Genomic DNA, 27,680 nt, shown 5'->3' on the forward strand with positions numbered 1-27,680 from the left:
GACTCCCCACTGAGCAGGGAGCCGGGCGCAGGACTCGATTCCAGGACCCTGGAATCGTGACCTGAGCCGAAGGTGGATGCTTCACCGACGGAGCTCCCCTGGGGGCCCCGATTCATGACATTTTAAAATTTTCATGAAGCCCAGTTCGACCACTTCTTGCTCACTGTGCCTTTGGCGTCGTGTCCAAGAAATCATTGCCATGTCCAGCGTCCCGAAGCTTTGATCCTATGTTTTCTTATAAAGATCTTTGTAGTTTTAGGTCTTGCGTTTAGACCTTTGATGTCGTTTGAGTTCATTCCAGCGTGTGGGGTTAGGGAAGGGTCCAGCTTCATCCCTTCGCGTGGGGACACCCCGTCTTCCCAGCACCATTTGTTGAAAAGATTGTCCTTTCTGCATCGAGTGCTCTTGGCACCCTTGTCAGAAATCCTTGGCCACATATGCGAGGGTTGCTATCTTGGCTCTGTACCCTGCTCTGTTGGTCTCTGTGTCTGTGTCTCATGCAGACGCTTACAAAGGTCGCATTATACAAACCGGCTTTAAAATGTTTATTTTTATTATCATGATTTTTTTAAAGATTTTATTTATTCATGAGAGACAGAGAGAGAGGCAGAGACACAGGCAGAGGGAGAAGCAGGCTCCATGCAGGGAGCCCGATGCGGGACTCGATCCCGGGACCCCGGGGTGACGCCCTGGGCCCAAGGCAGACGCTCAACCACTGAGCCACCCAGTCGCCCCTATTGTCACGATTTTTAAAGATTTTATTTGTAAGTCCTCTCTATACCCAACGTGGGGCTTGAACTTACAACCTGGGGGTCGAGAGTTGCCCGCTCCACCCACGGAGCCAGCCAGGCGTCCCCATACACACTGGCGTTTGAAAGACCCTAGTGTGGTGTTTGCCTCCTTCCATGGCAGCAAGCGTGGACCAGCGTGTCCAGACGGTGCCCTTGTGTTCTGTACACGCGCGTTCTGTGTTCACGGAGTCGTCTCTGCGTGGACACCGAGGGTGCTTCCAGGTGTCAGCGTCACGCTTCGGGCAACGTTACCGCAATCATCCTCCAGTGAGTTGGCTTTGAAGTCGCGAGGGCCGTGCCGGGCACGGGGTGAGTGCCGCCGGGTGTTTGTCGGACCGCACCTGCCCGAGCGCCGTTACTCTGTCATCTCCTTGGGACGATTTCTAGGCGGCGCTGCTGGGCTCACGGCTGCGCACCTGCTGTGTCCCTCCGTCTGGCCTGGCCGGCAGCTGCCCTGTGGCCGGAACGGCCCCCCCGCCCCGCGTAACCATCCTCATCTCAGGCGCCCTCATGGGCCCCGCAGCACTGCTGCGGTGTGGACCTGGCCCCCGAGACCCCCCGGCCCCCGTCCCGCTCCGGTGCATGCCGCTCTGGCCCCTGTTAGCTGTGTGACCCGGGGCAAGCCTCTCCAGGCCTCAGTTTCCCCACCTGCGCTGTAGAGACAGCAGTGACAATGAGCCCACAGGGCTCTCGCAGGTTAGCAGCCGTGAAGCGCCCAGGACAGTGTTGTCCCCGTCGTGGAAGGCTCGGCCCCAGCATTAGCTTGGTCATTTGTTCCAATGTGTCGCTTACCCGGGTGTAGACGAGCACAAGGATCACCCACACCTGCCATTTACCGCATTATCATCGCCGTGCTGGATGTTATCAGGACCACGCTGTGGGTTCGTGTCAGAAAGACGCCCGCCAGGTCTGGGATGGGGTGAAATTTGGACATTTGTGCCCACGTTGAAGAGCTGGGGTGCAAGGGAAGGGTGGGTACGGGGCGGGCTGGGAGCCGAGGGGCAGCTAGCACCCTCACGGGCCAAGGATCGGGCCCTACGCGGCGGGGAGCCTCGTCCCCTCCTGGTTCCAGACCCGGGGGCAGCCGAGGCCGAGGTCCCGGGCGTGGGGCGGGGGGGCGTCTGCATCCCGGGTGGTGACTGTTTCCGGATGGCGCCGCCCAGCTGTCCCGGGTGCCCTCCAGCTCCGGACCCTGCAGGACCTGCTCTTCCCCGAGAGCCTCCCCCCTTTCACTTTGCTTCTGCGGAGCTTTCCCGCGGGGTTTGGCTGCAAGGAGATCCGCGCTCCACGGTCGCGACTGGCGCCCTTCTTATTTGTCGGGCTCATTCTGTTTTCATTCCTCAGGGTTTAATGGATCCCAATCCTAGCGCCTCACCATTTAAAATCAAGCATCCTTTAGGAGTGGAAGTGCCTTCTTATTATTGGCCTTCGAGCCACTTCAAGTCCAGAGGGGATTTTCTAAGGACCCAGGACGGGACGGAGCCGCCCTCCCGGAGCAGCTGGACCCCGAGGCGAGCTCCGCAGCCAGGACTCGCCCAGCGGCCCGCGTTCCTCCCTGTGTCCCCGTGAGGCTGTGGCAGAGCAGCCCTGGCTCCGGGATCCCCCCGGGTGCGCACGCAGTGACGGTGACGGGGACGGTGGCCGGGCTGCGGGGCCCTGCCTTTGCCTGCCCGCCTCCTCCCCCGCCCCCCGCCCGTAGCCGTCTACGCGGTCTGGGGACTGAGCGGCGCTGGGCGTTCCTGAGAAGCCCTGAGAAGCCGGTCGGCAGAGCTGGGGATCGCTCCGGCATCTGCTTAGAGACGCGGTGGAGACGGTCCCTCCCCCTGGATGCGCGGCTGGCAAATTCCAACTGAAAGATAAAAGCCGAGCGCTCTGCTGAGTCATAGAACCTGGGAGCGGGCTGCCCGCCGGCCTGAGTCCCCGCACCGAGGATCCAGGATCCGGGTCAGACAGCGCAGAGGTGAGGGCGGGGCGGGGCGGGGCGGGGGCGGGGGGCTGAGGCCGGCAGGGGCGTCGCTGCCCTCGGCCTGGGCATTCGGGCTTTGTGCACACGCTTGTTACCTTAGAGTCCGCGTCTGTGTTTAGCATCAGACCCACGGAGCGGGAGCTGACAGCGTGGACTGTCATCCCGGGTGTGCAGAGAGCACGCGGGCCGGGAGGCTGGGGACAGCGTCCCTCTGTGCCCCCGAGCACGTCGGGGTGCGGGGCCTGGCGCCCCGTGGGCAGTGGGCCTCTCCTGCCAGGTACCACGGCTTCCCAGGCTGGAGCGCGTCCCCACGGCAGCCGTGGGGTGCAGGGGTGCCAGGCCGGGCCCTCCGCGTGCAGGGGTTGCTGGACACCCGGGAACACAGCACCGGCCCCAGGCCCCGGGGCTCCCTGGTCCCCCAGTGGGACCGACGGCGCAGGGGACTCCTCGGGGCCTGGTTTGGCCGCTCAGTACGGGCACATGGATGACTCTCGCTCGCCCTTATCGGCCGCCCCGCCCCTGGTTGGGGGGGCTCTTCTCTGTGACACTTAACAGGACACATGTCTTGTCCACGGACACCACTCCTTATTTGAGGAAATTGTGTTTTGGGGGAAACAACAGCTTATTAAGTGGTTTCCACCCCCCGCCCGGTCCCTCTGGCTGCTCAGGGGAACCGGTGGTTGTGTAGCGGCGGGCAGGGCTGTGGTGGAGACAGCATCACAGGGACCCTGACACTAGGCGGGCGGTGTGGACGCTTGCCGCCGCTCGGCTCAGCTCTGTCGGGGGGAGGGGGGAGCGGGTAACAGCCAGAGCAGGGTTTCCTTCGATTGCAGCCCGGACCAGAGCTGCGGACCTGGAAGATTCTCAGCGGGCCCGAGCCTCTGAACGGGTGAGCGGCGGGCGTCCCGGAGGAGCAGGTCAGGCCAGGGCGCGGCCTCGGTCCCAGGTTCCAGGGGCGGCACGTCTGTGCCGGTCTCCGTCTCCGTGACTCTGTGCTGACCTCGGGCACATCCCCCGGATCGCCGGCAGGGAGCGCGGTTCCCAGGGCCACGCGGACGCCCTGGTGGGCCCATTGCATTAAGGCCCGCTGACATCTGAGCAGCTGGGAGGTGTTCCCGCAGCCGGGCCGCCCCCAGGGAGACGACACCATCGGCCCCCATGCACCGTGGAACCGGCTGCTCTGATTGAAGTGCGAGCTGCTGGAGGCGTCACGGCGACACGGCGATCCACGCAGGACAGCTGCCACATCTGTTTGCTCCCTCCTGCCCAGTTTCCAGACACGCAAGCCGCATGGTCGCTGGTGCAGCCCTGCGTCGAGCAGACGCTGAAGAGGCCCAGGCCACAGAGCCGCGGTCTTTCTGGAACCAACCCCGGCCCATCCTCCAGCACACGTGCATGGGCGCCCGGGTCCTGCCTCAGACGTGGCGCTGTTGGTCCAGCACCCAGCGGGCTTCGAGGAGCGCGGTGAGGGGACCGGCCCTCTCTGGGTGCACAGGGCAGGTGTTCTGGGCCGTGGTCGCCCCTCCGGCACCCTTCTCCGGGGCCCCGGGGGGCCAGCACTAGCAACAACTCAGGGACCAGCACCGCTGGCGAGATGGGGCGTAGGGACCCTGCACCTGGGCCGCAGGCGGTTGGGCCTCGACGTGCAGCCAGATCCAAGCCTATGGGAAGGGGACCTCTGCCAGGGATTCTCTTCTGCCCACGATGAGGGCTTTGACCCAAAGGGAAGGCCGTGAATGATCAAGACCAGACACCTGGAGTCTCGGTAAGCCTCCGCTTCGCACACAGCGTCTCCGCAGTGAGAGTGCACAGCATCCAGGAGGTTCTGTCCAGGGGATGCCGTCCAGGGGATGCCATCTAGGAGGTGCCATCCAGGGGATGCCGTCCAGGAGGTGCCGTCCAGGAGGTTCTGTCCAGGGGATGCTGTCCAGGGGATGCCCTCCAGGAGGTGCCGTCCAGGAGGTGCCGTCCAGGAGGTGCCATCCAGGAGGTGCCATCCAGAGAGTGCTGTCCAGGGGATGCCGTCCAGGGGATGCCATCCAGGGAGTGCTGTCCAGGAGGTGCCGTCCAAAAAGGTGTCATCCAGGAGGTTCTATCCAAGAGGTGCCGTCCAGGGGATGCCGTCCAGGTGGTGCCATCCAGGTGGTGCCATCCAGGGGCACCGTCCACGAGGTGCCGTCCAGGGGATGCCATCCAGGGGATGCCCAGGTGGCACTGCTTTTAAAAGGCCTGTAGAGCCCCATCCTGATGGGCACCGGGGCAGCAGGCTGGGGCCATGTCTCCACCACTGGAGCAAACTCAGGAAAGAAAGAAGAAAAGCCTCCTCCCCGCCGTGTCCTCGGCTCATGACCTCCGTGGACACATGTGGGCACAGTGTGCTCGGCCTGCGGGGTCCCCGCACCTGACAGCCAGCTGTGCAGCCCCTCACGGAGCTGTTCCGGGCACCGGCGAGACACCAGGGTCCTTCTAACAGGTCATTGGCTGCACTTCCCCTTTGAAATACGGGGTTGATTTTTAATCACAAAGTGAATGCATTCTCATGACTGAACCGTTAAAAAAAATCTAGAAAAGGAAAAAAAAGATAAGGGACCCACAAAATAAAATATTAAAAATTTAAAATATCCTCTTTTTCCTTTTTTTTTTTTTTTTTTGTGGCGTTGTTAGGACCCTTCTATCCGCTCCCGTTTGCAGGTCTTCCTGCTCGCGAGAGCCGCTGGTTCCCGTCAGAGGAGCGCCCCCCAAGCCTCCCTGGAGAGCCGCCCGGATCTGGCTGCGCAGGACTTGGTCCCACAGCTGGAGGCTGGGCCCAGGCTCCCGACGGTCACCAGCGGCAGCGCACTGGACGTCTCTGAGCGGACAGTCACGGAACGTAACCGCCGTGTCTACAGGCTTGTCATCCCTGCCCCCCGCCCCTCCCGGCCGCGCCCCGTCTCCCCAGGCTGCCGCCGAGCCGCTCGTCACTGCCTTCGTTCCTCTAGAATTGGGTATAAATGCGGACGTGTAGTGTGTATGTTGTAGATCGGGCTGCTTTCCGCGTCATTCTGTTGAGACTTACTGTTGCGCGTGCCCTTCATGAATCCTCCTTGGGTTTTTATTCCCCCCCCACCCCCAGCATCGTGGGGCTACGCCCTCGTTGGTCTTTCCAGGCGCCAGTTGATGGGTTTGGGGTTGCTTCTGGTTTTGCTGTTACGGACAGAGCTGCGAGGATCATCCACGTCCCAGGCCTTGTACACACCTGACTTTCACTTCCCTTGGGCGCATCCGTAGGCCCATCCTAGGGTAGGTGTGTGGTTCGTTTTTTCAGGAAGTAACAAAGCCTTGCGCCGTGGTGCGTTCCCAGCAGCCCTGCGTGAGAATTCTGGTTCCCCCGCGTCCCCGCAGTGCCATGGCGTGGCCGGCCTTCCCCCCGCAGCCGTGCCGCAGGTGTGGGTGGGAGCACCTTGCTTTATTCTAATCCCCCGGACGATCGGACGATCGCTGGGGCCTCCTTTCATGTGCTTCTTTGCTGCCTGGTCCCTTGCTTTGGTGACAAGTCTTTCAAAGCTTTTGTTTGTTTTTAAACTGGGTTGTTTTTCGTTATTGAACGTTGAGAGTTTTGGAACGTATATATCTACGTATTCTGGGTACAAGTCCTCCATCAGGTGTGTGTTTTGCAAATATGTTTTCTCAATCTGCAGCAGTTTTCTTTTTCTTTATTTATTAATGAGAGACAGAGAGGGAGAGGGAGAAGCAGGCTCCATGCAGGGAACCCAATGCGGGACTCGATCCCAGGTCTCCAGGATCACGCCCTGGGCTGAAGGTGGCGCTAAACCACTGAGCCCCCCAGGCTGCCCGGTTTTCTTTTTCTTAATGGCATCTTTCAAAGACAAGAAATTTAAGATTTAAAATAAAGCCCCAGGGATCCCTGGGTGGCGCAGCGGTTTGGCGCCTGCCTTTGGCCCAGGGCGCGATCCTGGAGACCCGGGATCGAGTCCCACGTCAGGCTCCCGGTGCATGGGGCCTGCTTCTCCCTCTGCCTGTGTCTCTGCCTCTCTCTCTCTCTCTCTCTGTATGACTATCATAAATAATAAATAAAAAATTTTAAAATAAAATAAAATAAATAAAATAAAGCCCCGTTTGTCAATATTTTCATATATGGTCTTTGCTTCTTTGCCCGAAGATCATGATGATTGTATCTGTGTCTTCACTTGGAGGTTTTGTGGGTTTGTGTTTCATTCAGTTCCATGACCCCTTCCGACTTGATTTCTGAATACGATGTGAGGTACGGGCCGAGCTGTGGGTGTTTGGGGCTTTCTCATTTGGGCATATAGACGTGTGAATGTTCCAACACCATTTCTTCAAAAGACTGTCTTTTCTCCATTGAGTTTTCTCGCATCCTTTGTTACACAACCATTGACCAGAGACTATGCGGGTCTGTTCTTCTGTTTCATTGATCTGTGTTTTTTGTTTCTTTTTTTAAAAGATTTTATTGATTTATTTGAGAAGGGGGGGTGGGGAGACCCCAAAGGGAGAGAGAGGGAGAGGGAGAAGCAGACTCCCCACTGAGTAGGGAGCCCAACACAGGGCTCGATCCCAGGACCCCAGGATCATGACCTGAGCCAAAGGCAGCTGCTCAACCAACTGAGCCCCCAGGCGCCCAAATGCGTGTCCTTACGTCAATGTCACACCGTAGCTATATCGTGAGCTGGCAGTTGGGTAGTGATTTCCAACTCCAAATGTGTTATTTTTCAAAATTGCTGAATTTAGATGGTTTACTTTTTCCACTGCCATTTTAGAAACAACTTGTCAGCCTATCCAAAAAAAGATCCATTAGGATTTTGGTTGGGATTGTGTTTCATCTGAATTTCAATTTTGGGAAAATTAACATCACAACAGTGTTGAGTTTTGTGATCCATGAACACTGGCTGTCTCTCCATTTAGTTGGTCTTTAATTTCGTCTCATGAACGAGTAGAGTCTTCAAGCATACAAATATCGTAAATATTTTGTTGGCTTGATTCCTAGGTATTTCATACTGTTTTGGTGCTGTTGTAAAAGGTATTGTTTTGTGATAAAATAGCTTGTTGCTAGTATGAAGAACTATAACTAATAAACATAATTGATTTTTCTCTTTTGAATTTTAATTCTGTTAACCTGCTAACCTCCCGTGTTCCAGGTAGATTCTTTGGGATTTTCTACATAGACGATTGTGTCACACATGAAAAAAATGCCTCTGGTTCTTTTCCTAGTTCACTTTTGAATACAAGTGGTGAGTGTAGGGGGTTTGCATTGTTCTTAGGGAAAAGAACGGTAAGACTTTCACTATCCAGTATGGCATTAGCGGCAAGTGTTCTTCTGTAGACGGCCTTTATCAAGTCAAGGAAGTTCCTTTTATGACTACTTTGCTGAAAGTTTTTATTGTGAATGGATTTTGAATTTTGTCAAAAGGCTTTTCTGCATTTTTCAAGACGAGGACTTGTTTTTCCCTTCAATGTATTAATATGGTGAATTAAAGGGACTCGTTCAAAAAATATTAAACCAATTCTGCATTCCTTATACATGTCCCATCTGATCCGTCGTATTATCCTTTTCATGTATTGCTGGATTGGAGTGGTTGATTCTGTTAAAGATTTTTGCATCCATCTTAATGAAGGATATTCTTTTTTGTGATGTCTTTGTGTGGTTTGGGTATCAGAATAAGGTTGGCCTCGTAACATAAGTTAAGCATTCACTTCTCTCCTGGAAGAGTTGATGGAGAGTTGTTATTCCTTCATTGAACGTTTGCGAGGATTCACCAGTGCATCTGTCTCTGCCTCGGATTTTCCATGTTGGAAGATTCTTACCACAAATTCAATTTCTTTAATGATAAAAGGCTACCCAAGTTATGAGTGAGCTTTGTTAGTTTGTGTCTTTCAAGGAATTTATCCATTTCATTTGTTATCTCTTGATATCTGTAGGACGCATAGTGATGTCCCCTTGTCCATTTCCGATATTGTATGTATGTCTTCATTTTTTTTTCTGGATCAGCCTTTCCAGAGATTTATTAATATTATTAATATTTTCAAAACACCAACTTCTACTTTTATTGATTTATTTTATTATTGTTTTCAGATTTATTGATTTCTATGAACATTTATTATTTCTATTCTACTTTCCTTACATTTACTTTATCTTTTCCGGTATTCTTAAGGTAGAAGCTTAGACTAGGGTTAGATGATGATTGGAGACCTTCCTCTTTCCCAGTATAAGCATTTATTGTCCTTAGTACCCTCTCTATACCACTGTAGTTATGATCCACAAATTCTGGTATTTGTGCCTCTATTTCCATTTTGGTTCAAAATATTTTCTAGTTTATTTATAGTTTCTCAATTTCTGTTTCACCTGTTCCAATTTATCCATGACCTGACCTGTTATTTCCTGGGTTTTTAAAAAATATTTATTTTTAAAAACTTCTTACAGAAGAACCAACTTCTTTGGTTCTGTTCAAGACTTTTTCTTTAGTTCTGGTTTTCATCAGTTTGGTTATTTAGGGGTGTGTTTAACATTTCCAAGTACTTAAATGTTTTCTTGATATCTTTCTATTACATATTTTTAATTAACTTTCTTGGGGAAGGTACAGAGAATGTATTTTGGATCATTTCAGTTATTTTAACTTTGATGTGATATGTTTTAGCATGCAGTATGTTTTGATGAATATCATATGTGCACTTAAAAATACTACATATTCTGTTGTTAGACGATGTATCTATCCTACAAATGTCAGTTGGGTCAAATAGGTTGATAGTCTTGCTGAAATCTTTTATACTCTTAACTGGTCTATTGTGCACTTATTTCACCTCTTCCTGAGAGGTTGACTGTTAAAGTCTCCAATTCTAGGTGTGAAAATTCTTATTTATACTTACATTTCCATTTATGTAATTTTTATTTTTTTAAAAGATTTTATTTATTTATTTGAGAGTGAGGCAGAGATAGTGGGGGAGGACAGCACGAGCAGGGAGGAGAGAGAGAAGCAGGCCCCCCGCTGAGCAGGGAGCCCAATGCAGGACTCGATCCCAGGGCTCCAGGATCATGATGTGAGCCAAAGGCAGACGCTTAATGCACTGAGCCCTCCAGGCCTCCGGGTTTTATGTATTTTTGAAGCTCTGTTGTTTGATTGCTGTGCTTTCTTGATATATCAACTATCTTCTTATTATGTAATGTCCATCTTAATCCCTGGTAACGTTCCTTGCTCTGATCATCTTCTGTTACATCTACATGATGTAACATGAATACAGTCTCTTCAGTTTCTTCAGTGTAGAGCTTGCTAGATATTATAGCTTTTTCCATCCTTTTATTTTTAACTCATCTATGCCATAATTTTATTTAAAATGAGTTTCTTGTAGATAGTGTGAAGGTGGTGCTTGCCTTTAAAAAAAATTTCATCTGAAAATGTCTACCTTTAAATTGTGTTTTTCCTCCCATCTACCTTTAGTATTTAATGACACGATTGGATTTGAACCTAGCTTCCTGCCCTTTATTTTCCATTTGTGTTAACTCTTCTTTATTCCTCTTTCCTTGACTTCTGTGGGATTGAGTATTTTTATGACCCCACATACCTGTAGGTTCCTCATTGCCCTTCTCTTCAGTAGAATTTTCGGTGCTCGCTTCAGGGGCCCAAATCATCTCTAGCTCGCTGCGGTCCTTCTTGATATTGTGCCAGTTCTTGTGTAATTAATGACTTTCATTTTCTTTCCCATTTTTTCTATTGTTTTCAGATATTTTACTTCCATGTACTCTGCACTCCACAATGCACTTGTTCCTGGTTTTGCTGTGGATAATTTGTCATCTTTTAAAGGGATGACATATAAGAAAAGAGTCTTTTGTATACTCCCTCATTTTTATCACTTTGAGCACTCTTCCTTCCTCTATGTCGGTCAGTTTCCCCGTCTGATATTATCTCTTCTGCCTGAAGAACTTCCTTGAATTTTTAAATTTTTTTTGGTAGTGCAGATCTTCTGGCAATAAATCCTTTCAACTTTTGTTTGTCTGAAAAAGTCTATTTCTCCTCCTTTTTGGTAACAGCTTTAATAATATGGAAGTCACCCACTGAAAGTGTGAATTCACGGGGTTTTAATATATTCACAGGGTCATGCAGCTGTCACCACAGATTTAGAACATTTCCGTCACCCCAAAAAGAAGCCCTGTACCTTTAGTTGTCCTGTCTTAAGCCTGCGGCAACTACTCATCTACTTTCTTTCTCTCTAAATTTGCCTTTTCTGGACATTTCCTTAGAAATGGAATCATACAGTATATGACCTCATACGTCCAGCTTCTTTCATGTGATGTCGTGTTTTCAAGGTCCATCCCTACTGTAGCCTGTATCAGTATGTCATTCCTGCTAGTTGCTGAATGATGTTCCGTCATATGGCTATACCATGTTTTATTTGTCCACCTGTCAGCTGATGAGCATTTGTGTCATCTCCACTTTTTGGCTACTGTGAATAACACTGCCATGACCTTTGTGTGGACATGTTTTTCATCTCTCCGGGGTACCTCCCTAGGAATGGAATTGCTGGATCATATGGTAACTATCAAACTGTGTAGGAAATGTCAGACTGTTTCCTGAAGCAGCTGCACCATTTTACATTCCCGCCAACCATGAATGACTGTTCCAATTTATCCACGACTCGACTTGTTATTTTCTGGGTTTTTAAAAAATATTTATTTTTAAAAACTTCTTACAGAAGAACCAACTTCTTTGGTTCTGTTCAAGACTTTTTCTTTAGTTCTGGTTTTCATCAGTTTGCCTATAACATGTCTACATTTCCTCTTCCTGTTTGTGGATCTAGAATCTGTCAGTTGTCGTGTTTGGCTAATTTTGAACAATCCCCTGTTGTTTTATTTCTTTACATATTTCTCCTCCCTGTGTTCTCATTTTACTCTGAGACTCCACCCCCACCTCCTCCTCCAGGTGGCTCCACTTTGACTGACACTGTTGGAGACTCTGCTTTCTTCTTCTCCCGTGTTTCATGTTGGACAGTTTCCTGTCTTCAGGTTCATGGAGATTTCCCTCAGCCGTGTCGATTCCTCTGCTGAGCCAGTTGAAGGAATTCTTCACCTCTGATGTCATGATCATTGTTTCTAATGTTTCCACTTGAGCCTTTCCTATAGTTCCCATTTCTCTGCTTCATCCATGATGTCCATCTTTTCCATTAGACCCTTGAGCATATTAGTCCTAGTTACTTAAATGTTATGTCTGCTAGCTGGAACAACTCCACGCCTCTGAGTCTAGTTCTTCTGATTGCTTGACAGTGGGTTGTTTTCCTTGGTTTTTGTTTTCTTTTTCTGTTTCTCATGATTTTTTAAAAATATTTTATTTATTTATTTGACAGATAGAGAGAGCATAAGTAGGGGGAGCAGCAGAAGGGGAGGGAGAAGCAGACTCCCTGTTGAGAGGGAGCCTGACATGGGTCTCGATCCCAGGACCCCGGGATCATGACCTGAGCTGAAGGCAGACACTCAACTGACCGAGCCCCCCAGGTGCCCTGTGTCTTGTAATTTTTTATTGAATGTCAGACATTGTCTGTAGAGGAACAGGAAACAATGTTTGAAGAAAATAATCTTTAAGCACAGATACAGACACGTCTTGAGTTAGTGTGTGAGCTTGAATCGACCCAGGAAGTAGCTGAACTGGGTTAGGGGTTTGTAGTTTCTGTCATCACGTCCAGTCCAGCACGGGGTTCGGATTCCTCATGGTAGGCTGCCGACACTCTGCTCAGTCTGGTGCCTGGAGTGCCGCAGGCTCTGTTCCATGTTCCTGACGCAGCCTCAGTTTCCAACACTCCCTGCTCACCGGCTCCCCAGAAGGGGCCCTTTTTGCAGCCTTGTCCCTCACCCAGCTAGACTGATGTGGCTTGTTACTCAGTGTGAAGCTTGTTTTGAGGAAAGTGGATCTCAGTTTCTTCTGGGCAGCCTTAGATCGTAGAAGCATATGTGCCTGAACTTGGGCGGTCAGCCTTCTGAGGATCCCTGCCCCCCTCCACAGCAGCCAGGCTCTGCTCTGTGTCAGTGCAGGACCTGAGCCCAAGGTCTTCCTCCCCAGGGGCAGGCGTTTTGGGTTTCGACTCTTACCCTAGAGGCAGGGATTCTTTTTTAGATCCTGTGGCCGGAAGGAAGGAGGGATTTTAGTTTCATCCTTATCTCAGTGACCTTGTGGACAGGAGGGCTTGCTGACCTTCTCCCACTGGCTTAAGGCTTTTTGCTTTGCGTGCAACATGGGTTCTGTTGGCAGGGAGAGTCTCGTACCTGTCCAGGCAGCAGACGGCCTCTTGCACGTCTGTACCATGTAGGGAGCCCTTCCAGCTCTGTCCTGCCCTCAACCACTCTTGTGTTTGGGCTCCAGTGATTCCAAACTGAGCTGCCAGCCCACATCCAGCCCTTAGAATCATGTTAAAATGGGAGCTAATTTTCTTCTTACCTATTTCTTTCTCCAGTGCTCTGCCAGCGGTGAGCCAGCTGTGCTTGCCTCCCTTCAGACGGGCAGGTCACCCCTTGGAATTTGGTGCCTTGGTTGCCTTGGCACTTCAGCTCTTTTTCTTTCTTTCTTTCTTTCTTTCTTTCTTTCTTTCTTTCTTTCTTTCTTTCTTTCTTTCTTTCTTTCTTTCTTCTTTCTTTCTTTCTTTCTTTCTTCTTCTTTCTTCCTCCTTCCTTCCTTCCTTCCTTCCTTCCTTCCTTCCTTCCTTCTTTCTTTCTTTCTTTCTTTCTTTCTTTCTTTCTTTCTTTCAGATTTTATTTATCTATTTGGGAGAGAGAGAGTGCACGAGCAGGGGGACGGGCAGAGGGAGAGGGAGAAGCAGACTCCCCCCTGAACAGAGAAGAGAGCCTGACTCGGGGCTTGATCCCAGGACCAATGGGCTTAAGGAAAGATAGGATTTTGTAGATTATGAGTGAGACATTCTCTTGTGATTTTCCTACATTGTAAGTAGAGGAGGTTTTCTTGTGATTTAAACTCACTTTTTTTCTTTCTTTGTAAATTATCTGAGTACTTACCCACTTCTCTTGTAAGATCTTAGTTTTTATCAGTGAGTTTCATGATCTCCTGATATAGTTATTAACTTTTTAATTGAATTTACTGCAAATACTGCTTCAGCTTGTTTTTAGCTCCTTAATTGCACGACATCTGTGATGAGGAGATGTAAATTTTTAATGTAGTGGAATCTGTTGGCTTTTCCTGTTACAAATTCCTTTTATCTCCTCTAAGCCTAGGAAGGCCTCTCTCTCCCGAGATTTGAGAAATGTTCGTTTCTACTTTCCCTGCTTTGATTTTCATCCTCAGTTCTCTTCAATCCACTTAGAGTTTCATTAGGAAGACAGTATCCGTAGGTCTATTTTTCTTTGACAATTAGCCAACTAATCTAGTGTTTTTGAGTGAAGTCCTTCCCCTGCTTGTGGAACATCACGAATGTGGACTATAATGTGGGGCCTGTTTCTGAACCGTGTGATCTTTCTCATTCATGGGCATTCGCAAGGTTGGGGTTTATCCTGCTTAGCAACATGACATGACTTTGACTAGAGCAACCAAAAGTTATATTTCTGCAAGTCCCACATGTAGTGCTGTCGCTGGGCACCTCGGTCACGAGGGTCTCAGGGTGTCACCGAGTAGGGTCCATCTTCCTTCATGGCTGCAGCTGTGTGGCCGGCTGCTGTCCTTTCTGGGGGTTCAGGGTGGGGACTAGGGGGTCTGTGTCCTTGCTCCCTGGTATTAGCAGAGCTCAGCTCTGTACCATGGGACCTTGGGGTCCATGTCCCTGTGCTGTGTGACCTGAAGGCTCTGTGCCCAGCAGTGGTGTCGACCCCTGACTCACCATCTCAGGCCAGTGGTGACGGCCACATCTTCCTCAGGCCGCGCCCCTCAGGCCTTCCCCGGGAAAGGGGCTCTGCCTTTAGGACTTGTGTGATTGGATCGGGGGCCACAGACCCCATCTCAGAGTCTCAACCTGAACATGCCTGTGAAATCCCCGTTGTCTCATCAAGTCCCATGTTCACACGTTCCAGGGTTAGGATGCAGACAGTATTGGGGGACCAGTATACGCCCCCCTCACCAAGGGCTCCCTGTGTGTTCACAGGCTAACTACTGACCCTCTTTCCTAAGTCAACACAGTAGTTCTGCTGGATGGAATTAGTCATGTTTCTAAGAAATCTTGTTTTATTTTTTTAAAAATCTAAAAAAAAAAAAAATGTTTCCATGGATAAAATGGCAAGGAGCTGGAAATTTCAGGTTTATACTAACAATGTAAATATTCTGCAAAAAAAAACCACTAATAAAGGCACTTTATAGGTGTATTTTTATTTTATTTTTATTTTTTAAAGATTTTATTTATTCATGAGAGAGAGAGAGAGAGAGAGAGAGAGAGAGAACAAGCAGGGTGGGGTAGGGCAGAGGAAGAAGGAGAAGCAGACTCCCTGCCAAGCAGAAGCCCAACACGGGGCTCGATCCCAGGATCCAAGATCATGACCTGAGCTGAAGGCAGATGCTTCACCCACGGAGCCCCCCAGTGCACAGTGAGCATATTCTCAGGTGACAGATACGCAGTATATATTGGTTAATCAAGGTAGACAAAATCTCACTTAAATGTGAGCCATGTCAGTAGCAGGAAGTTCTGGGACCTTCCAGGGAAGTGCAGGTGCCTTTACAAGCGGTGGAAGCGGCCGGCCGGCCCCTGCTGAGCCCTCCACGCACCCAACAGCTCGTCTGCCTGGCGTCTGCGCCACACGCCTCGCCGTCTCAGGGACGCCGTTCTCAGGACGGGAGCTCCTAGCGCCAGCGGTGGCCTGCCCGCGGCATCCCCACCGCGACTCCCACCAGAGCACAGAGGTTTCTGGATGCTTCCCTGAGCAACTTCCCTTTTACCAGAAAGAGCCATTTCTGGAGTAAAGCCCCCGCGGATTCAGGGCGGAGCTGACCTGTGCGCCCGCTCGGATCTTGTCCGCTGCTGCGCGGCCTCTTCCCCCCTCATTTCTCGGCTTCCATCAGACCCCCCCCCCCCCCGATCATATACAAGCTAACAGCCCTCAGTCGATCTGTTCTTCCACCCGTGACGGACGCCAGCAACCACTGCAGCGTTTCCCCCTAAATTATATCTGCAAAACCCTCGTTCTGAGGCCTTTTCCGTGAGCGATGTGCTTCCTGAATTTCTCTTCTGGCTGCGAGAGGCGGACCGGCGCTGAACCGGTCAGGTTCTCCACGTGCGAGGGGGTAGGTGACAGGGCAGCCCCGTCGTCAGGCAGTAGGCCCCGCAGTGCACAACTGCGAGCCCGCGAAGGGAGGAGCGTGCGAGGGAGCCCGTGGTGACGTCCTGGCCGCTGCGGGGATGGACACGGGCTCAGACGCAGGTGCCAGCCTGTCGTGGGGCAGGGACCGGGGCGGGGCGGGGGTGAGGGCCACGCAGGGGGAGCCTGGGAGTCTGGGTGAGGTTCCCGGGGGCCCGGCAGGGTCGCCTAATGCAGGACAAGGGAGCCCCCATCGTCCCAGGCTCATGCCCGGCCGGTGTCCTCTGGTGTGAAGCGCTCGTTGGACTCGTGTGTCCGTGTCCCACTGGCTTGTCTGCCTTCCCCCGGCCTCCCAGCGTTCTCCGTGTGTCCTGGGCACTGTCCCTCGTGCAGGTGCATCCTGGACGCCTCCGCCGATGCTGACACGAGCCTGTTAGCGCCCCTCGGTCCTTCGGGCGGTGGGATTTCTTCATGTCGCGTGGCCACGGCGCTCCTTCCCGGGGACTGTGCTGGCGTCCTGTTCAAGGCCCCGGCCATCCCCGGGCTCTGGACCTCTGGCCCTTCCCCTGAGGCCTGCTGCCCCACCTTCCACGGTTACGGCCGGAGCCCCTGCACAGCGACACGTCCGCGGTGAGTTTTCCCTTGTGGACACGCGGTTACTGAGCGCTGGGTAGACAGCCGACCGTCCCCGCACTCGGCGCTGACCCTGGATCACACGTCCACAGCCACGCACAGGCCCCCCTGCTCTGGGCCGGCCCGGTCGTGCTCTGCTGTCCTTCTGGCCCTTGTGGCCCTGGACAGGCGCCGACGCCGACGAGCGCAGCCCCCAGGTCCCCTTGGCTGCCCTCCAGGTGCCGTGCAGGACTCCCGGGACCAGCCAGGCCCCGTTGGGACTTGCAGTCCTGGCCACTGACCGCAGCCCTTTGGAGCCTCCGTGGGACTTTACTTTACTGGCACTGGGGACACACGCGGGCAGAGGCTCAGCAGGCCTCAGAGCCAGGGCGCGGGCTTGTGTGCGCTTTTCCACAAGAAAACACAAACCTCTTTGGAAACGGCTGGGTGCCCCCCCGAACGCCGGGGCCCCTCCAGCCGCGGTAGGAAGCCTCGTTGCTGGGAAGGAGAAGGAGCGCTGACTGTCCCTCTGTGTGGCCACCTTCTCCTGCACCTGCCCGTCTAGCGTCTACCTAGTTACCTGCTGCATCCGCGGCCTTCGTCCCCGTGCCCGGAGCATGGGGGGAGCGAGCCTGAGCCTCAGTTTCTATGGCTGTTTCTCTGACTGTAAGGATCGACTGCCCTGTTTGGGGGTCACTGTGGTCTTGGTCTCAGGCTTGGACTGGGGGCTCAGAGGCTGGGTCCCCTCCTGGGCCGAGGCCTCCCCCGGGGCCCCGAGCCAAGCAGTGGCCACCAGCCTCCGCCGGGCTCGGGCGCTAACACGCCGGTGGACACTCCCCGCCCCCGCCCCTGACACTGTGCTTTGAAAACCTGACACTTCAGTTCAGTGGCTGCCGGGTTTCAGAGCCAGAGAAGCTGTAAACGAGCACGAAGATTGGAAAACATTTAATTTTTTCATTTAAACTCTTTCTGTATTTGGGCCAATAATGCAAGAAGCCGGTGTGATGAGGACAGATGCCACCGGCCGAGGGGAGTGACATCCCCAACCCACTGGGGAGAGCCAGGCTTCGGGGTGGCCCCCGGGGCTTCTGGGAGCAGGGTGCAGACCACATTCCTGACCCGCCGACCCGCCAGGACCGCCAGGCCCCCGAGAGAGGACGTTCCTTGTCAACAAGCCCGGGCCTTCCCGGGGGCCAGTTCCGCTGGCTGAGGGGGCTCCTGGGGCAGGAGGGGCTCTGCGGGGAGCTGGCCCCAGGGCGGCCCTTCCTCCTTGTCGCCCTGACTCCTTTGGCAGGGACGCAGCCTTCCCCTCGGGGTGCCTGGCCTGAGCGTGGGGACGCAGCCCCGGGGACGCTCCTGCTCACCCGGCCCGGCTGCCCTGCCCGGAGGGAGCAGGGCACACGGTGGGTTTCTGTTTTCTGCCCTGAAATCCCATTTCTGGCCCATTTTACAGGGAACCCTGCGAGGTATGAGCTCAGCCTGAGGGCCTGTTACTCAGGAGGTCGGTGGTCTTCACACAGTGAGATACGTCCTCACGGGGGGACCTGGAAGGCTGTGGGTGGCGGGGGTCACACCTCGTCTGGCACCAGTCACGAGCTTCCTTGTAGTGGAGCCCGCCCGCCCACCAGGCCCTGCCCCGAGCCTCACCCACCCCTGCCCGGGACCCCTGGGCACCCGGCACAGGGAAACCCCCGCAGTCCGACCAGATGACACAGAGGTGCCTTTCAAATGCGACTTTACTTTTTATATCTGCCAATGGATCGGAGTTTGTGGCACGTGTGCTGCTTGAGCCTGGTGCACAGCCGTAACCACTGCAGCGACCACTCAGTCTGCAAGACGTGATCGCAACCTCGGTTGCCATAAAAACTTACATTTCCATTCATATGTATTTTGTCCTAAAGATGTAAGAAGAGTGATTAATTGAAGAGTTTAAAACAAGCAAAAAAGGGCAGCCCGGGCGGCTCAGCGGTTTAGCGCCTGCCTTGGGTCCAGGGCCTGATCCTGGGGACCTGGGATCGAGTCCTGCATCGGGCTCCCTGCATGGGGCCTGCTTCTCCCTCTGCCTGGGTCTCTGCCTCTCTCTCTCTCTCTGACTCTGTGTCTCATGAATAAATAAATAAAATAAAACAAGCAAAAAAAAAAAAGCTTCCTGTTGGGGGTGGTCGATGAGAGAGGGGCGGACCGCGTGAGCTTCCACAGGGTCGTCATCCTGTCTGGGCTGCGCTTCCTGCGGCCTCGGGCTCTCGGGCCCTCCCTCCGGGCTGTGGTTGTGCTGGTGGCGCCTGTTGGGCTCAGACACGCGCTCTCCTCTCCGAGCTCCTGGTCTGGATCTTTCCTCCCGTGCTCGTGCTTCCTGCCCCTGCCGGCCCGTGGGTGTTATTGGGGTGCTATCGCCACGGTGCTCTCACGTCCGCGCCTGCAGGGCCTGCGGGGCCTGCGACCTGCGACCTGCGGCTGCGCTTGTTTAAAGCGTTGCTTGGTTTTCCCCGTCACCGGAGTCCTGCTGCCCGAGTCTTGGCCGCGTGTTTTCTCCGCAGTTTAACTGAGTGATAATTGACGGCCGGTCATTTTGATTGGACGCCCAACCTTGTGAGTTTTATATGGTTGGGGCTGAATTTATTTTTTAAATTCTTTAAATTTTTTTAAAAAAGCTTTTGTTTATTTGTTTTCTGTTTAGGGAGCACAAGCAGGGGAGGGGCAGAGGGAGAGGGAGCCGCAGGCCCCAGCGGAGCGTGGAGCTGTGCTCGATCCCCGGCCCCGAGGTCACGGCCTGGGCTGAAACCCAGTTGGAGGCTCAGCCCCCTGAGCCTCCCAGGCGGGCGCCCCTCCTGTAAATGTTTTGGGGTTTGGTGCTGGGCCGCGTGTGAGGGGCGAGGCCGGCCGGGGGCCCGCACGCAGCAGAGTCCGGCCGCGCCTGAGGCAGGGCCCCCGGGGGCCGGGCCGAGAGCCCCGCAGCGAGGGCGTCACCGTCACCGTCCTCGAGGCTCGCCAGGCCTGGGCTCTGTCGGGAGGCGGCGCCGGGCCCCCCAGGACGCGCTCCCGCCGGACCCCGGCTTCCTCACCCTGAAGAGCTGGCATTGGGCGGGCGATCCGGAGGTTCCCTCGTGAGCTGGGGACCCGTGTTCGTCTGTCTCCATCCTGAACGGCAGTGGGTCAGGTGGCGGATCGGGGGCGGGCGCGCGGGGTCCTGCCCCTGGCCGTCGGGGACGCCCCCACCCCGTGACCTCTCGTGACACACCCTGGACTCGCGAGCTTCTAGAGACGCGCATCGAGTCGAGCTGAGGCCTCTTTGCCCCCCGCCCCCCGCGGACCCTCCGTCTGTCCTGTGGCCTCCCCGTGGTCAGCGGTGGGACAGGCCCCGCGTGCTTGAGGGTCCGCCGTGGTCCGGGGCTGTCCCGGGGTCCACACTGACGGTGGGTGCGCCCCGGGCTCCTTCACCGCCACCCACCCCCCGCCCAGACCCCAGGGCTGCTCCCCGCTCCCCACCCTCGCCCCTAGCGCCACTTGAGCCTCCAGGTCTCCAGGTGTGGATCAGACTCGCGTCTGCACACGCGGCCGGCATCGCGTGGCCGCTGATCCCCTCTCCGGGGGGTCTTCACATTTCCCGGGAAAAGTGAGTTCTGATGGGGGAGCTGGGTGTCGCGAGGTTACCCCAGGCCCTCACCCGGCCTCCCCCCGGCTCACCCTGGGGGCCCAGCCTGAGAGGGGCTCCCTGAGACGCCTGTCCCGGGCCGAGAGCCCGACAGGGCCTGCTCCCGCGGGCGTTTGTCCCCGTGGGGCTGGACGGGGCCCTCGGGCCCTCCCGCCTCCTCGCCGCCCGCACCTCGCAGCCCGTGGACGTGATAAGGGCTGGAAGCATCTGCACCTCCCTTCCTCTCTGTAGATAAAGGGTTTCACCGGGAAAGGACCCGAGTCCCATACCATGGGCTTCAGGAGGTTGAAGCCCCTTCGTGACGCGGGCCGCCGGCCGGGTGTGCACGCGGGAGGCTGTCCCGGGTCTGAGCTCCTCCGTCCACACGGTGTGGAGCACGAACCGTGGGCTCTGGGTGGGAAAATCCCGGAGGCCAGCCGGGCGGCTTCCTCGTTAGCGGGTCGGCGGCTCGGAGGTTGTCGGGTGCGGGCAGGGAGCACTTGCTTGGAGAGCGGAGCTCCCCTATTTACTCCGTCCTCGGAGACCCCGCGCAGGTGGGCGGACGGTGTCAGTCTGACCACGTAACGACCTCCCGACGGAGGGTGACACACGTGCTGGCGGCGAATCAGCGTCGGTCTGCGCGCGAGCCTGAGGCGTGACCGTGACCCGCCCGCTTCTCCCGCTCAGCCGGGGTCCCCCAAGAAGGTTCGTGACTGACTGGGGGGGGCTAGTCAGTCCAGCAAATATTGGGGATGCACAGCGTTGTCCTGGGCGCCCCCCTCCCCGCACCCCTGCAGCACCTGCCGGCTGAGCTCCAAGACACGACAGGGAGCCGGAGGCCTGAGGGGTCTGGGGTTCAAGCAGTGTTGGCTGGGCCCGCCCATGACCTGCGGGGTGGGGGGCTGGTGCAGCACCCTGGGTTGACCTGCTCTGACCCCACCCTCCACCCCCAGCCCCTGCTTCCAGCAGTCGCTGAGTCTTCCAGGCAGGGCCCAGTGCTCAGCCCGGAGCACCCAGCAAAGGCCGCCCTCCCAAGGCCTCGGTCTCCCTCCGGCCACCCCTTCTGTCCCCCAGGGTCACAGGAACGACGGGGCATCCGTGACCTGGACGTGCTCCTCACAGCTGGTGCTTTCCCGGGTGTGGGCACGGAGGGAAAGCTGGGGCGCACAGACGCGGCTGGCTCGGAGCAAGAGACCCGGCGCTTGCTGGTGCCACCTCTGCCGTCCACGTGGTCTGTCCCCTTAACACAGGCCGCCAGACGCTTCCTTCCACCAGACTCTCATCCCCTGAAGGCTTAACGCTAATTCATTAGCACAAATAGGATCTGGGGTCAGGCATGAAAATCCCCTTCCCCTCGGGCAGTAATCCCATCAAGCACGCTCCCAGAGGAGGCCTCCAGAAACCCCGCTGGGTGTGGGCGAGGGGGCCGCCCCGCCCGGGTGCCCTCAGAGGGATACGGGGATTTATCTGGTTCCTACTCATCAACATAATAATAAAGTCAACATGTTTATCCTATTTGCCCCCAAATTAGTGTCAGGGAAAGATACTAAGTCTGCATCTGGGGAGATGTCAGGGAGGGCTCAAGACCTCCTGGTGCATTGAAAATTCTCAATGCAAGGTGCTCAGTACCAAGGAGGAGGCAACCCAGCTCCCGGGGATCCGGCTGGGGGCTGGGGGCAGGACCCTGAGTCCGGGCAGGAGCCGACCGGGTCTGTGCTGAGCCTCGCGGGAGCATGTTCCTGATGGAGGAAAGGCGTGGAGGGTGCGGGGTTGGCCGGGGGCAGGCCCTTGTGCCACCATCCAGCCTGGGGGCCGATCCCACGACCCTGAGATCATGACCTGAGCTGAAACTGAGTCAGACCTCAGCCCGCCCCACCTCCCGGGCGCCCCCGCCCCACCCCCCTCAGGAGGTCTCGATGACCAAGGCAGGAACTGGGGAGCTTTTCCTCCAGGTGGGACAAGACTTCTAACTCTCTATGCCTTGCCCCACCTGAACCCGCGCTGCGCACCCCGACCCGCCGCAGGCGCAGTGGAGGCGGCCCGCAGACCGTGGGCACCAGCTCACCTGCCGGGCCAGAGCCACCGGGACCCGTTAAAGCGGCGCTTCTTCCAGGGGCAGCCGCGGGCCTCGCCTGGGGGGGGCAGGAGCCCAGGGGTCTCTCCCGCCGCCCATGAGGACTTGAAGGCAGGAGGGAAGCATTGCAAGCAGGCGGAGGACCCTTTTGTGCCGAGCTGGAAAATCTGCACGACGGTCCCCGGGGCGACCCAAAACGTGTACCCCAAACCGAGAGCCAGGCCTCAGGCCCCGTGCTCGGGGGAATGTGCTCTTCGTCTCCCGGGCAGGTGGCTGTGAGCAGAGGGCCTGGGTGCGGGCATCTCTTCCCAGGCGGGGGCCGCTGAGCTGCGTCTCCACGATCTCTTTCGGCCTCAGTCTCCCTCCTCCTTGGAAGGCAGCTGCCTCCCGCATCCCTCCCCGGGCCGACCGGGAGCCCTCTTCCCGGCCTTCCCCGTGCACGCCCATCGGGGGCTTTGACCCCATTCTGTGTCCCGAGGCCTCAGGGACTGAGCCAGGAGGGAGGCCAGAGGCCGTGGGGACTCAGTTGGAGGGCGCCTCCCTACAGGTGCGTCCAGGCCCACGCTCTGAAAGCCGCACCTTGACCTGATACCCCAGGTGGCGGAGGCACCTTCCCGGCCTGTCAGCTGGGGTGGGGCAGGGCACAGACCCCTCTGTGGCTCGGGTCCCTGTCCTGGTGTCTAAGGTGCAAGAAGGAAGCCTTGGGGGCTAGGGACAGCCTTGTCCCCCCGTTCGTGCGGGAACGGAGGCACAGGGTTCCTGGGTCGGAAGTGTGGAGCACGACCCGAGCCCGCCTCCTGCTGTGGAACAGGCCCACACTGTCTACACGGTCGGCTGGTGGGCCTGCTTCGCACACCTGGGGCGGGGACGTGGGGAAGGCAATGCAGCCTCCGGCCTGGGGGGCAGCGGGAATCCCCCCGTGGTGCTGGGCGATGCTGCCCCCGGCAGGGTGCCCGCGCGCCGGGTGGGGAGGGTGCGTGTTCGCCTCTTACGTTGGCTCAGGGTGAAGGTGCGCGTCCTCCAGGGGGACGATCTCGGGTCCCGGGAAGGGTCTGGAGGTCCCGGCCTCCACTCCACCGCCCCAGAGGCTGTTGGCTCACACCCACCACCACCTCCAGGGCCACACACCCACGTGTGAAATTCAGCCTCTGCGGTCTGGGACTGGGGGCACTGCGTGCAGTCCCCACGGCATCCTCAGGGCAGGAGACCCCAGCCGTGCCCCCGGCCCCGGCCGCACACAGCCCACCCAGGGTGGGAGGCCAACCTGCTCACCAGGTGTGCTTTCCCTCCAGGTGAGCAAGAAGATGTAGCGGAGCTGCCGCGAGGCGCTACCTGCCCCAGCTTGCTGTGGACAGCCGAGCCCAGACGAGCGGCCCACCCCGGGCACCCCTTGGGCCACCCTCACCATGTCCAAGAAGGGCATGGGCGGCCGAGGCAAGGGGGACAAGGCGGAGGTCCTCGCGGCTCTGCAGGCCGCCAACGAGGAGCTGCGGGCCAAGCTCACTGACATCCAGATCGAGCTGCAGCAGGAGAAAAGCAAGGTGGGCCCCCCCCAGGCCCCCTGTCCCCTCCCCTGCCCCCACTCCTGCCCCTCCCTGCGTCCCACACCTGCCCCTCCCCGCATCCCACCCCCTACCCCCCACCGTCCCACAGCTTCCTGGGCCCCAGCGTCTGCCCAGGACAGGGCATTGTGGGGTCATTGCCCAGCTGGTCCCGGGGTGGCCAGGGGCTCTAGGGCAGCTGCGGGGACAGGCAGCTCTGGGAAGAGGGCATGCACGGGTGGTGACCGCCCTGCTCCAGTGCCTGGGCCAGAGGGACCTCGGCAGGTGGTACCTCCCGGGGAAGTGTCCCTCCTGCTGACGGACATACCCGCCTGCATGGCCCCTCTGCATGGAGGAAACAGGCTGGCCTAGGGCCTCCAGGGGGTGTCAGGAGCCCCCGGGGCGCAGCCGGGTGCAGCCCGGGTGAAGGTACAAACCTAGGAGTCCGCCTCATGCTCCTAGAGGTCGTCCCACCCGCGGCTGCAGGCCGGGCCTCACAGTGCTCGAGGGTCAGCACCGGCGTAAGGACAACGGGCCCCTGGTCCCACTGGGTGAGCGTGCGGTCCGACCAGCGCTCCCAAGTGCGGACGTGAGACTGTGGTGCTGGTCCCACCTGCAGGCCCTGCCCGTGCCCCCGCGGCCTACACCTCCATGGCGCTTTTAGGAAAGCCCACCCGTCCCGCAGCTCGGGGGCGGGGGTGCGGGGAGCGTGCGGGCTCCCGTGGTCAGACCCCGAGGTACACGGGCTCCAGCTCCTGCCCCTCGCTGCCGGCCAGGGCCCTGGGGCTGCCTGCTGAGGGCCTCCAGCCCCAGCCCTGTTGTTATTCATGTTTTGGAAATATGTACCCCTTGGTACAAAATTCAGAAGGAACGAAGGAAAGGCCCTGGTCCCCCCTCTGGAGGGTTTGTGTTCTGGGTCCTCAGTGCACCTGCCAGGGCACAGATGACAGCGGGCCACACGCCGCGGCCTCTGGCCTCCCTTCGGGACCGCACGCCGACTCCTGGGGGCTCCGCGTGCAGCACGTGCCCAGGGTCCGGCCTCTGCCCGCGGCATCCCGGCTGTTGCCAGGGTTCGGCCGACACCGCAGCCCTGCGGTGAGCACCCTTGTCTGCACTTGAGGCCGCCAGCAGGGAGGCTCGCAGAATCCGCTCCTGCGGGTGTGCGTGCGTGTGCAGGGATCACACCCATGCCCCCCGGAGCACACGCTCCACACACATCAGTTGCCCTGGCTTGGGAGAGGCCTGAAATCCTGTCTCCACAGCGGGGAGGCCTCTGAGGCTGCGGCTTCCAGACCTGCCGCACGTCAGCCTCCTGTGACTCTTGTTAGAGAGGCCGTCAGCCTCACCCGGACCTGGGGCACCCGCCCTTTGGGCCTCACAGCTCGGCCGGCCCTCACGGTCCTGCCTGCTGCCCCTGCGCCTCGGGGCCGAGCTGCAGTGTCGGGTGCAGGGAGCAGCGCCCCACGGCCCCACCAAGGGGTGCCCGTTGCGGGCAGTGCTGCACTTCCTACGGGGGCTCCAGCCTGCACTCAGCTCTGGGTGCTGCTCAGCGTCCCTCGCAGGCCGGCGGGGCTCCGGGGCTGTTTGTTGGCTCTTTTATTTTTAGGATTTATTTATTTTAGAGGGCGCTTGGGGGGTGGGGAGCAGAGGGAGACGAGAGAACAGCCGACCTCCCACTGAGCGCGGGGCCTGTTGCAGGCTCCATCCCAGGACCCTGAACCCCAAAGTCAGCCCCTTAACCGGCGAGCCACCCAGGCCCCCAGGTTCACCCGTGCGTCCTGCATCTGCCCGGGCGCCGAGCTGGGAGCAGGACGTCCCGGGGGCTGGACCGGTGCTCAGGCCTCTTCCCAGGTCCCGCCTACGCTCTCCTGTCACCCCCAGCAGCCAGTTTGGCAAATAAAACTCACGTGGGATCCTGAGAAGGCGTCTCCCTGCCAACGCCCCGGCCCCTGGAGTCGGCCCCGGGAAGCCCGCGGTCCGTGCACTCAGCCCGGCGCAGCGACCCTCAGAAATGCCGCCAGCGTTGGCCACGACGTGCGCGCCCTGGTCATGGGGGACGGCGCGAATTCAGTCATCACGACTGTCAGCAGCTTGGTCCTTATCAGAGACCTCTACCCCTCCCCCCCCCGCAGTGCGTGTCCCTGCTGTGGCCTCGGGACGGATCACGTAACCAACCCAGACCACGGGGTTGGGGGATGCCGTGGAAGCGGCCAAGGAGCGGAGGGCCTGTCCCGACCTCACGGCAGAGGCAGGAGACAGCGGGGGACACCAGCAGGACCTTGTCCCCGCCGAGAGCCAGGCAGGCTGTGAGGTGCTCCCCCCACCCCACCCCCGGCGCCCGGCGCCCACCTTCCTTGGGAATTCCCAGCAGAATCCTGGACCCGCAGCCAGGCTGCACCCCCCACCCCCCGCCAAGAGCAGGTGCCTGCGAAGCGTGGAAAGGTGCCAGGAACGTAGCTGCGAGCCCAGCACCTCGGATTTCGGCCCGATGGTTCCTTTATCACCGAGGGACACTTAAGTGAATGGAGACTTGACAGCAAGGAATGACGTGATTTAAATAAAAACCGGCCCGTCCCACTGCGGACCCTCTGTCAGGAGACTGAAGTGGAGCCGTCTCTGGTGAAGAACCTTCTGGAAGGAGGGAGCCGGCTCTGCAGGGAGGCCTCTGGGGAGCTGCGTGGAGATGAACTCAGTGGGGCCGGGTGCTGGGAGCACGGACGCGGACACCGAGGTGGACACGAGCTCCCACCAGGACGCGAGGCTCCGGCTCCCGTCTGGGCACAGAGCCGCCCCTGCTGCCCCTGCTCTCGGGGTCCCACCCGCAGCCGGGCCCCAATTCGTGAGCACCCGGGGGCCAGCAGGAGGAATGGAAACGCCAGCCTCATGCCTGCTGTCAGGAAGCGGCTCCAGCCCACAGGATGCCACTCAGGAAGCGCCAGGCGCCTGCGTGACCCCCAGGACCTCGTCCCCGTGGAGGACACACCAAGGAACAGGAAGCAGGTGGCAGGGCACATAGAGCCACGTGACCGCCGCACTGACCGTGGTGCCATCAGTCCACGCGGCAATCAGGAAGGGCCTCTCAGAAGAAGTGGCCCTGGACGGAGACCCCGACGCCTGGAAGGGCTGGCAAAGGCGGGTCCCTGTAAGGGCACGCGTGATGCAGCGGCAGGAAAGGCGGCCCGAGACCAGGCCACCGAGGGCCGTGCGGGTGGGGCCGGGAGGGGGCCAGGATGCCGGGTGGGCAGGGGCTGCAGGCGGGGCCCGGGGGCAGGGTTGGCATCGGTGTCACCCACGAAGTGTGGGGTGGGTCACGGGGCTCACCCCAGACCTCCCGCAGGTAGTAGTCTTCTGTCCTGCGAGTCCCAGCACCGTGGGCGAGGGGCTCCCGGGGAAGCTGTGGGCCTGTCCTCCCCCGGCAAGACGCAGACGTAAACCTCACGCACGTAGAGCCTCCAGCCGTCGTAGACAGAAGCGAAGGCAGGAAGGGACCCCCGCTGAGCAGAATAGCAATCCGGGAAGGAGTGCCAGTACCTGAAGGAACAGGGGCGACGACGGAGCGTTCCGGAAACCTGCCCAGCCCAGGGAGAGGCCACAGCAGCTCACGGGAGCAGCGGGGTGTGTGGGGTGCGGTCCGCTACCTGCGTGCGTCCGTCGGGCTGCTGGTGGCTGGGTGAGCGCCCGGGCCTCTGCGGACAAGGTGGGCGAGCGCACCTGCCCTGCTGCCGGCTTCGCCCAGGACCTCGACCGTCTCTAAGGATGACCCCGAATTACTTCCTGGAAATACGACCGGAGAGAAAAAGCTCCCTCCCAGCAGAAAACGAGCATGACCCGAGGTGCCCG

The 27,680-nt window shown here is 57.5% G+C and overlaps 1 protein-coding gene across 15 annotated transcripts in view; it reads left to right on the forward strand.

Annotated features, from left to right (window-relative positions):
- The window catches only part of JAKMIP3 (Janus kinase and microtubule interacting protein 3), a 97,378-nt gene that overhangs the window by 21,592 nt on the left and 48,106 nt on the right, over nt 1-27,680 (forward strand). For 13 of the 15 annotated variants that reach the window (XM_038579154.1, XM_038579161.1, XM_038579162.1 and 10 more), the window contains exons 1-2: nt 2,499-2,751; nt 23,592-23,840. In XM_038579154.1, coding sequence (XP_038435082.1) covers nt 23,706-23,840 — 135 coding nt within the window. In that variant the 5' untranslated portion in view covers nt 2,499-2,751; nt 23,592-23,705. Of the gene's footprint in view, nt 1-2,498; nt 2,752-23,591; nt 23,841-27,680 lie in introns of those variants that run through there. The other 2 variants (XM_038579155.1, XM_038579156.1) reach the window with 1 other exon arrangement.

This window comes from Canis lupus, chromosome 28 (assembly GCF_011100685.1).
Source record: "Canis lupus familiaris isolate Mischka breed German Shepherd chromosome 28, alternate assembly UU_Cfam_GSD_1.0, whole genome shotgun sequence".
Taxonomy (NCBI): domain Eukaryota; kingdom Metazoa; phylum Chordata; class Mammalia; order Carnivora; family Canidae; genus Canis; species Canis lupus.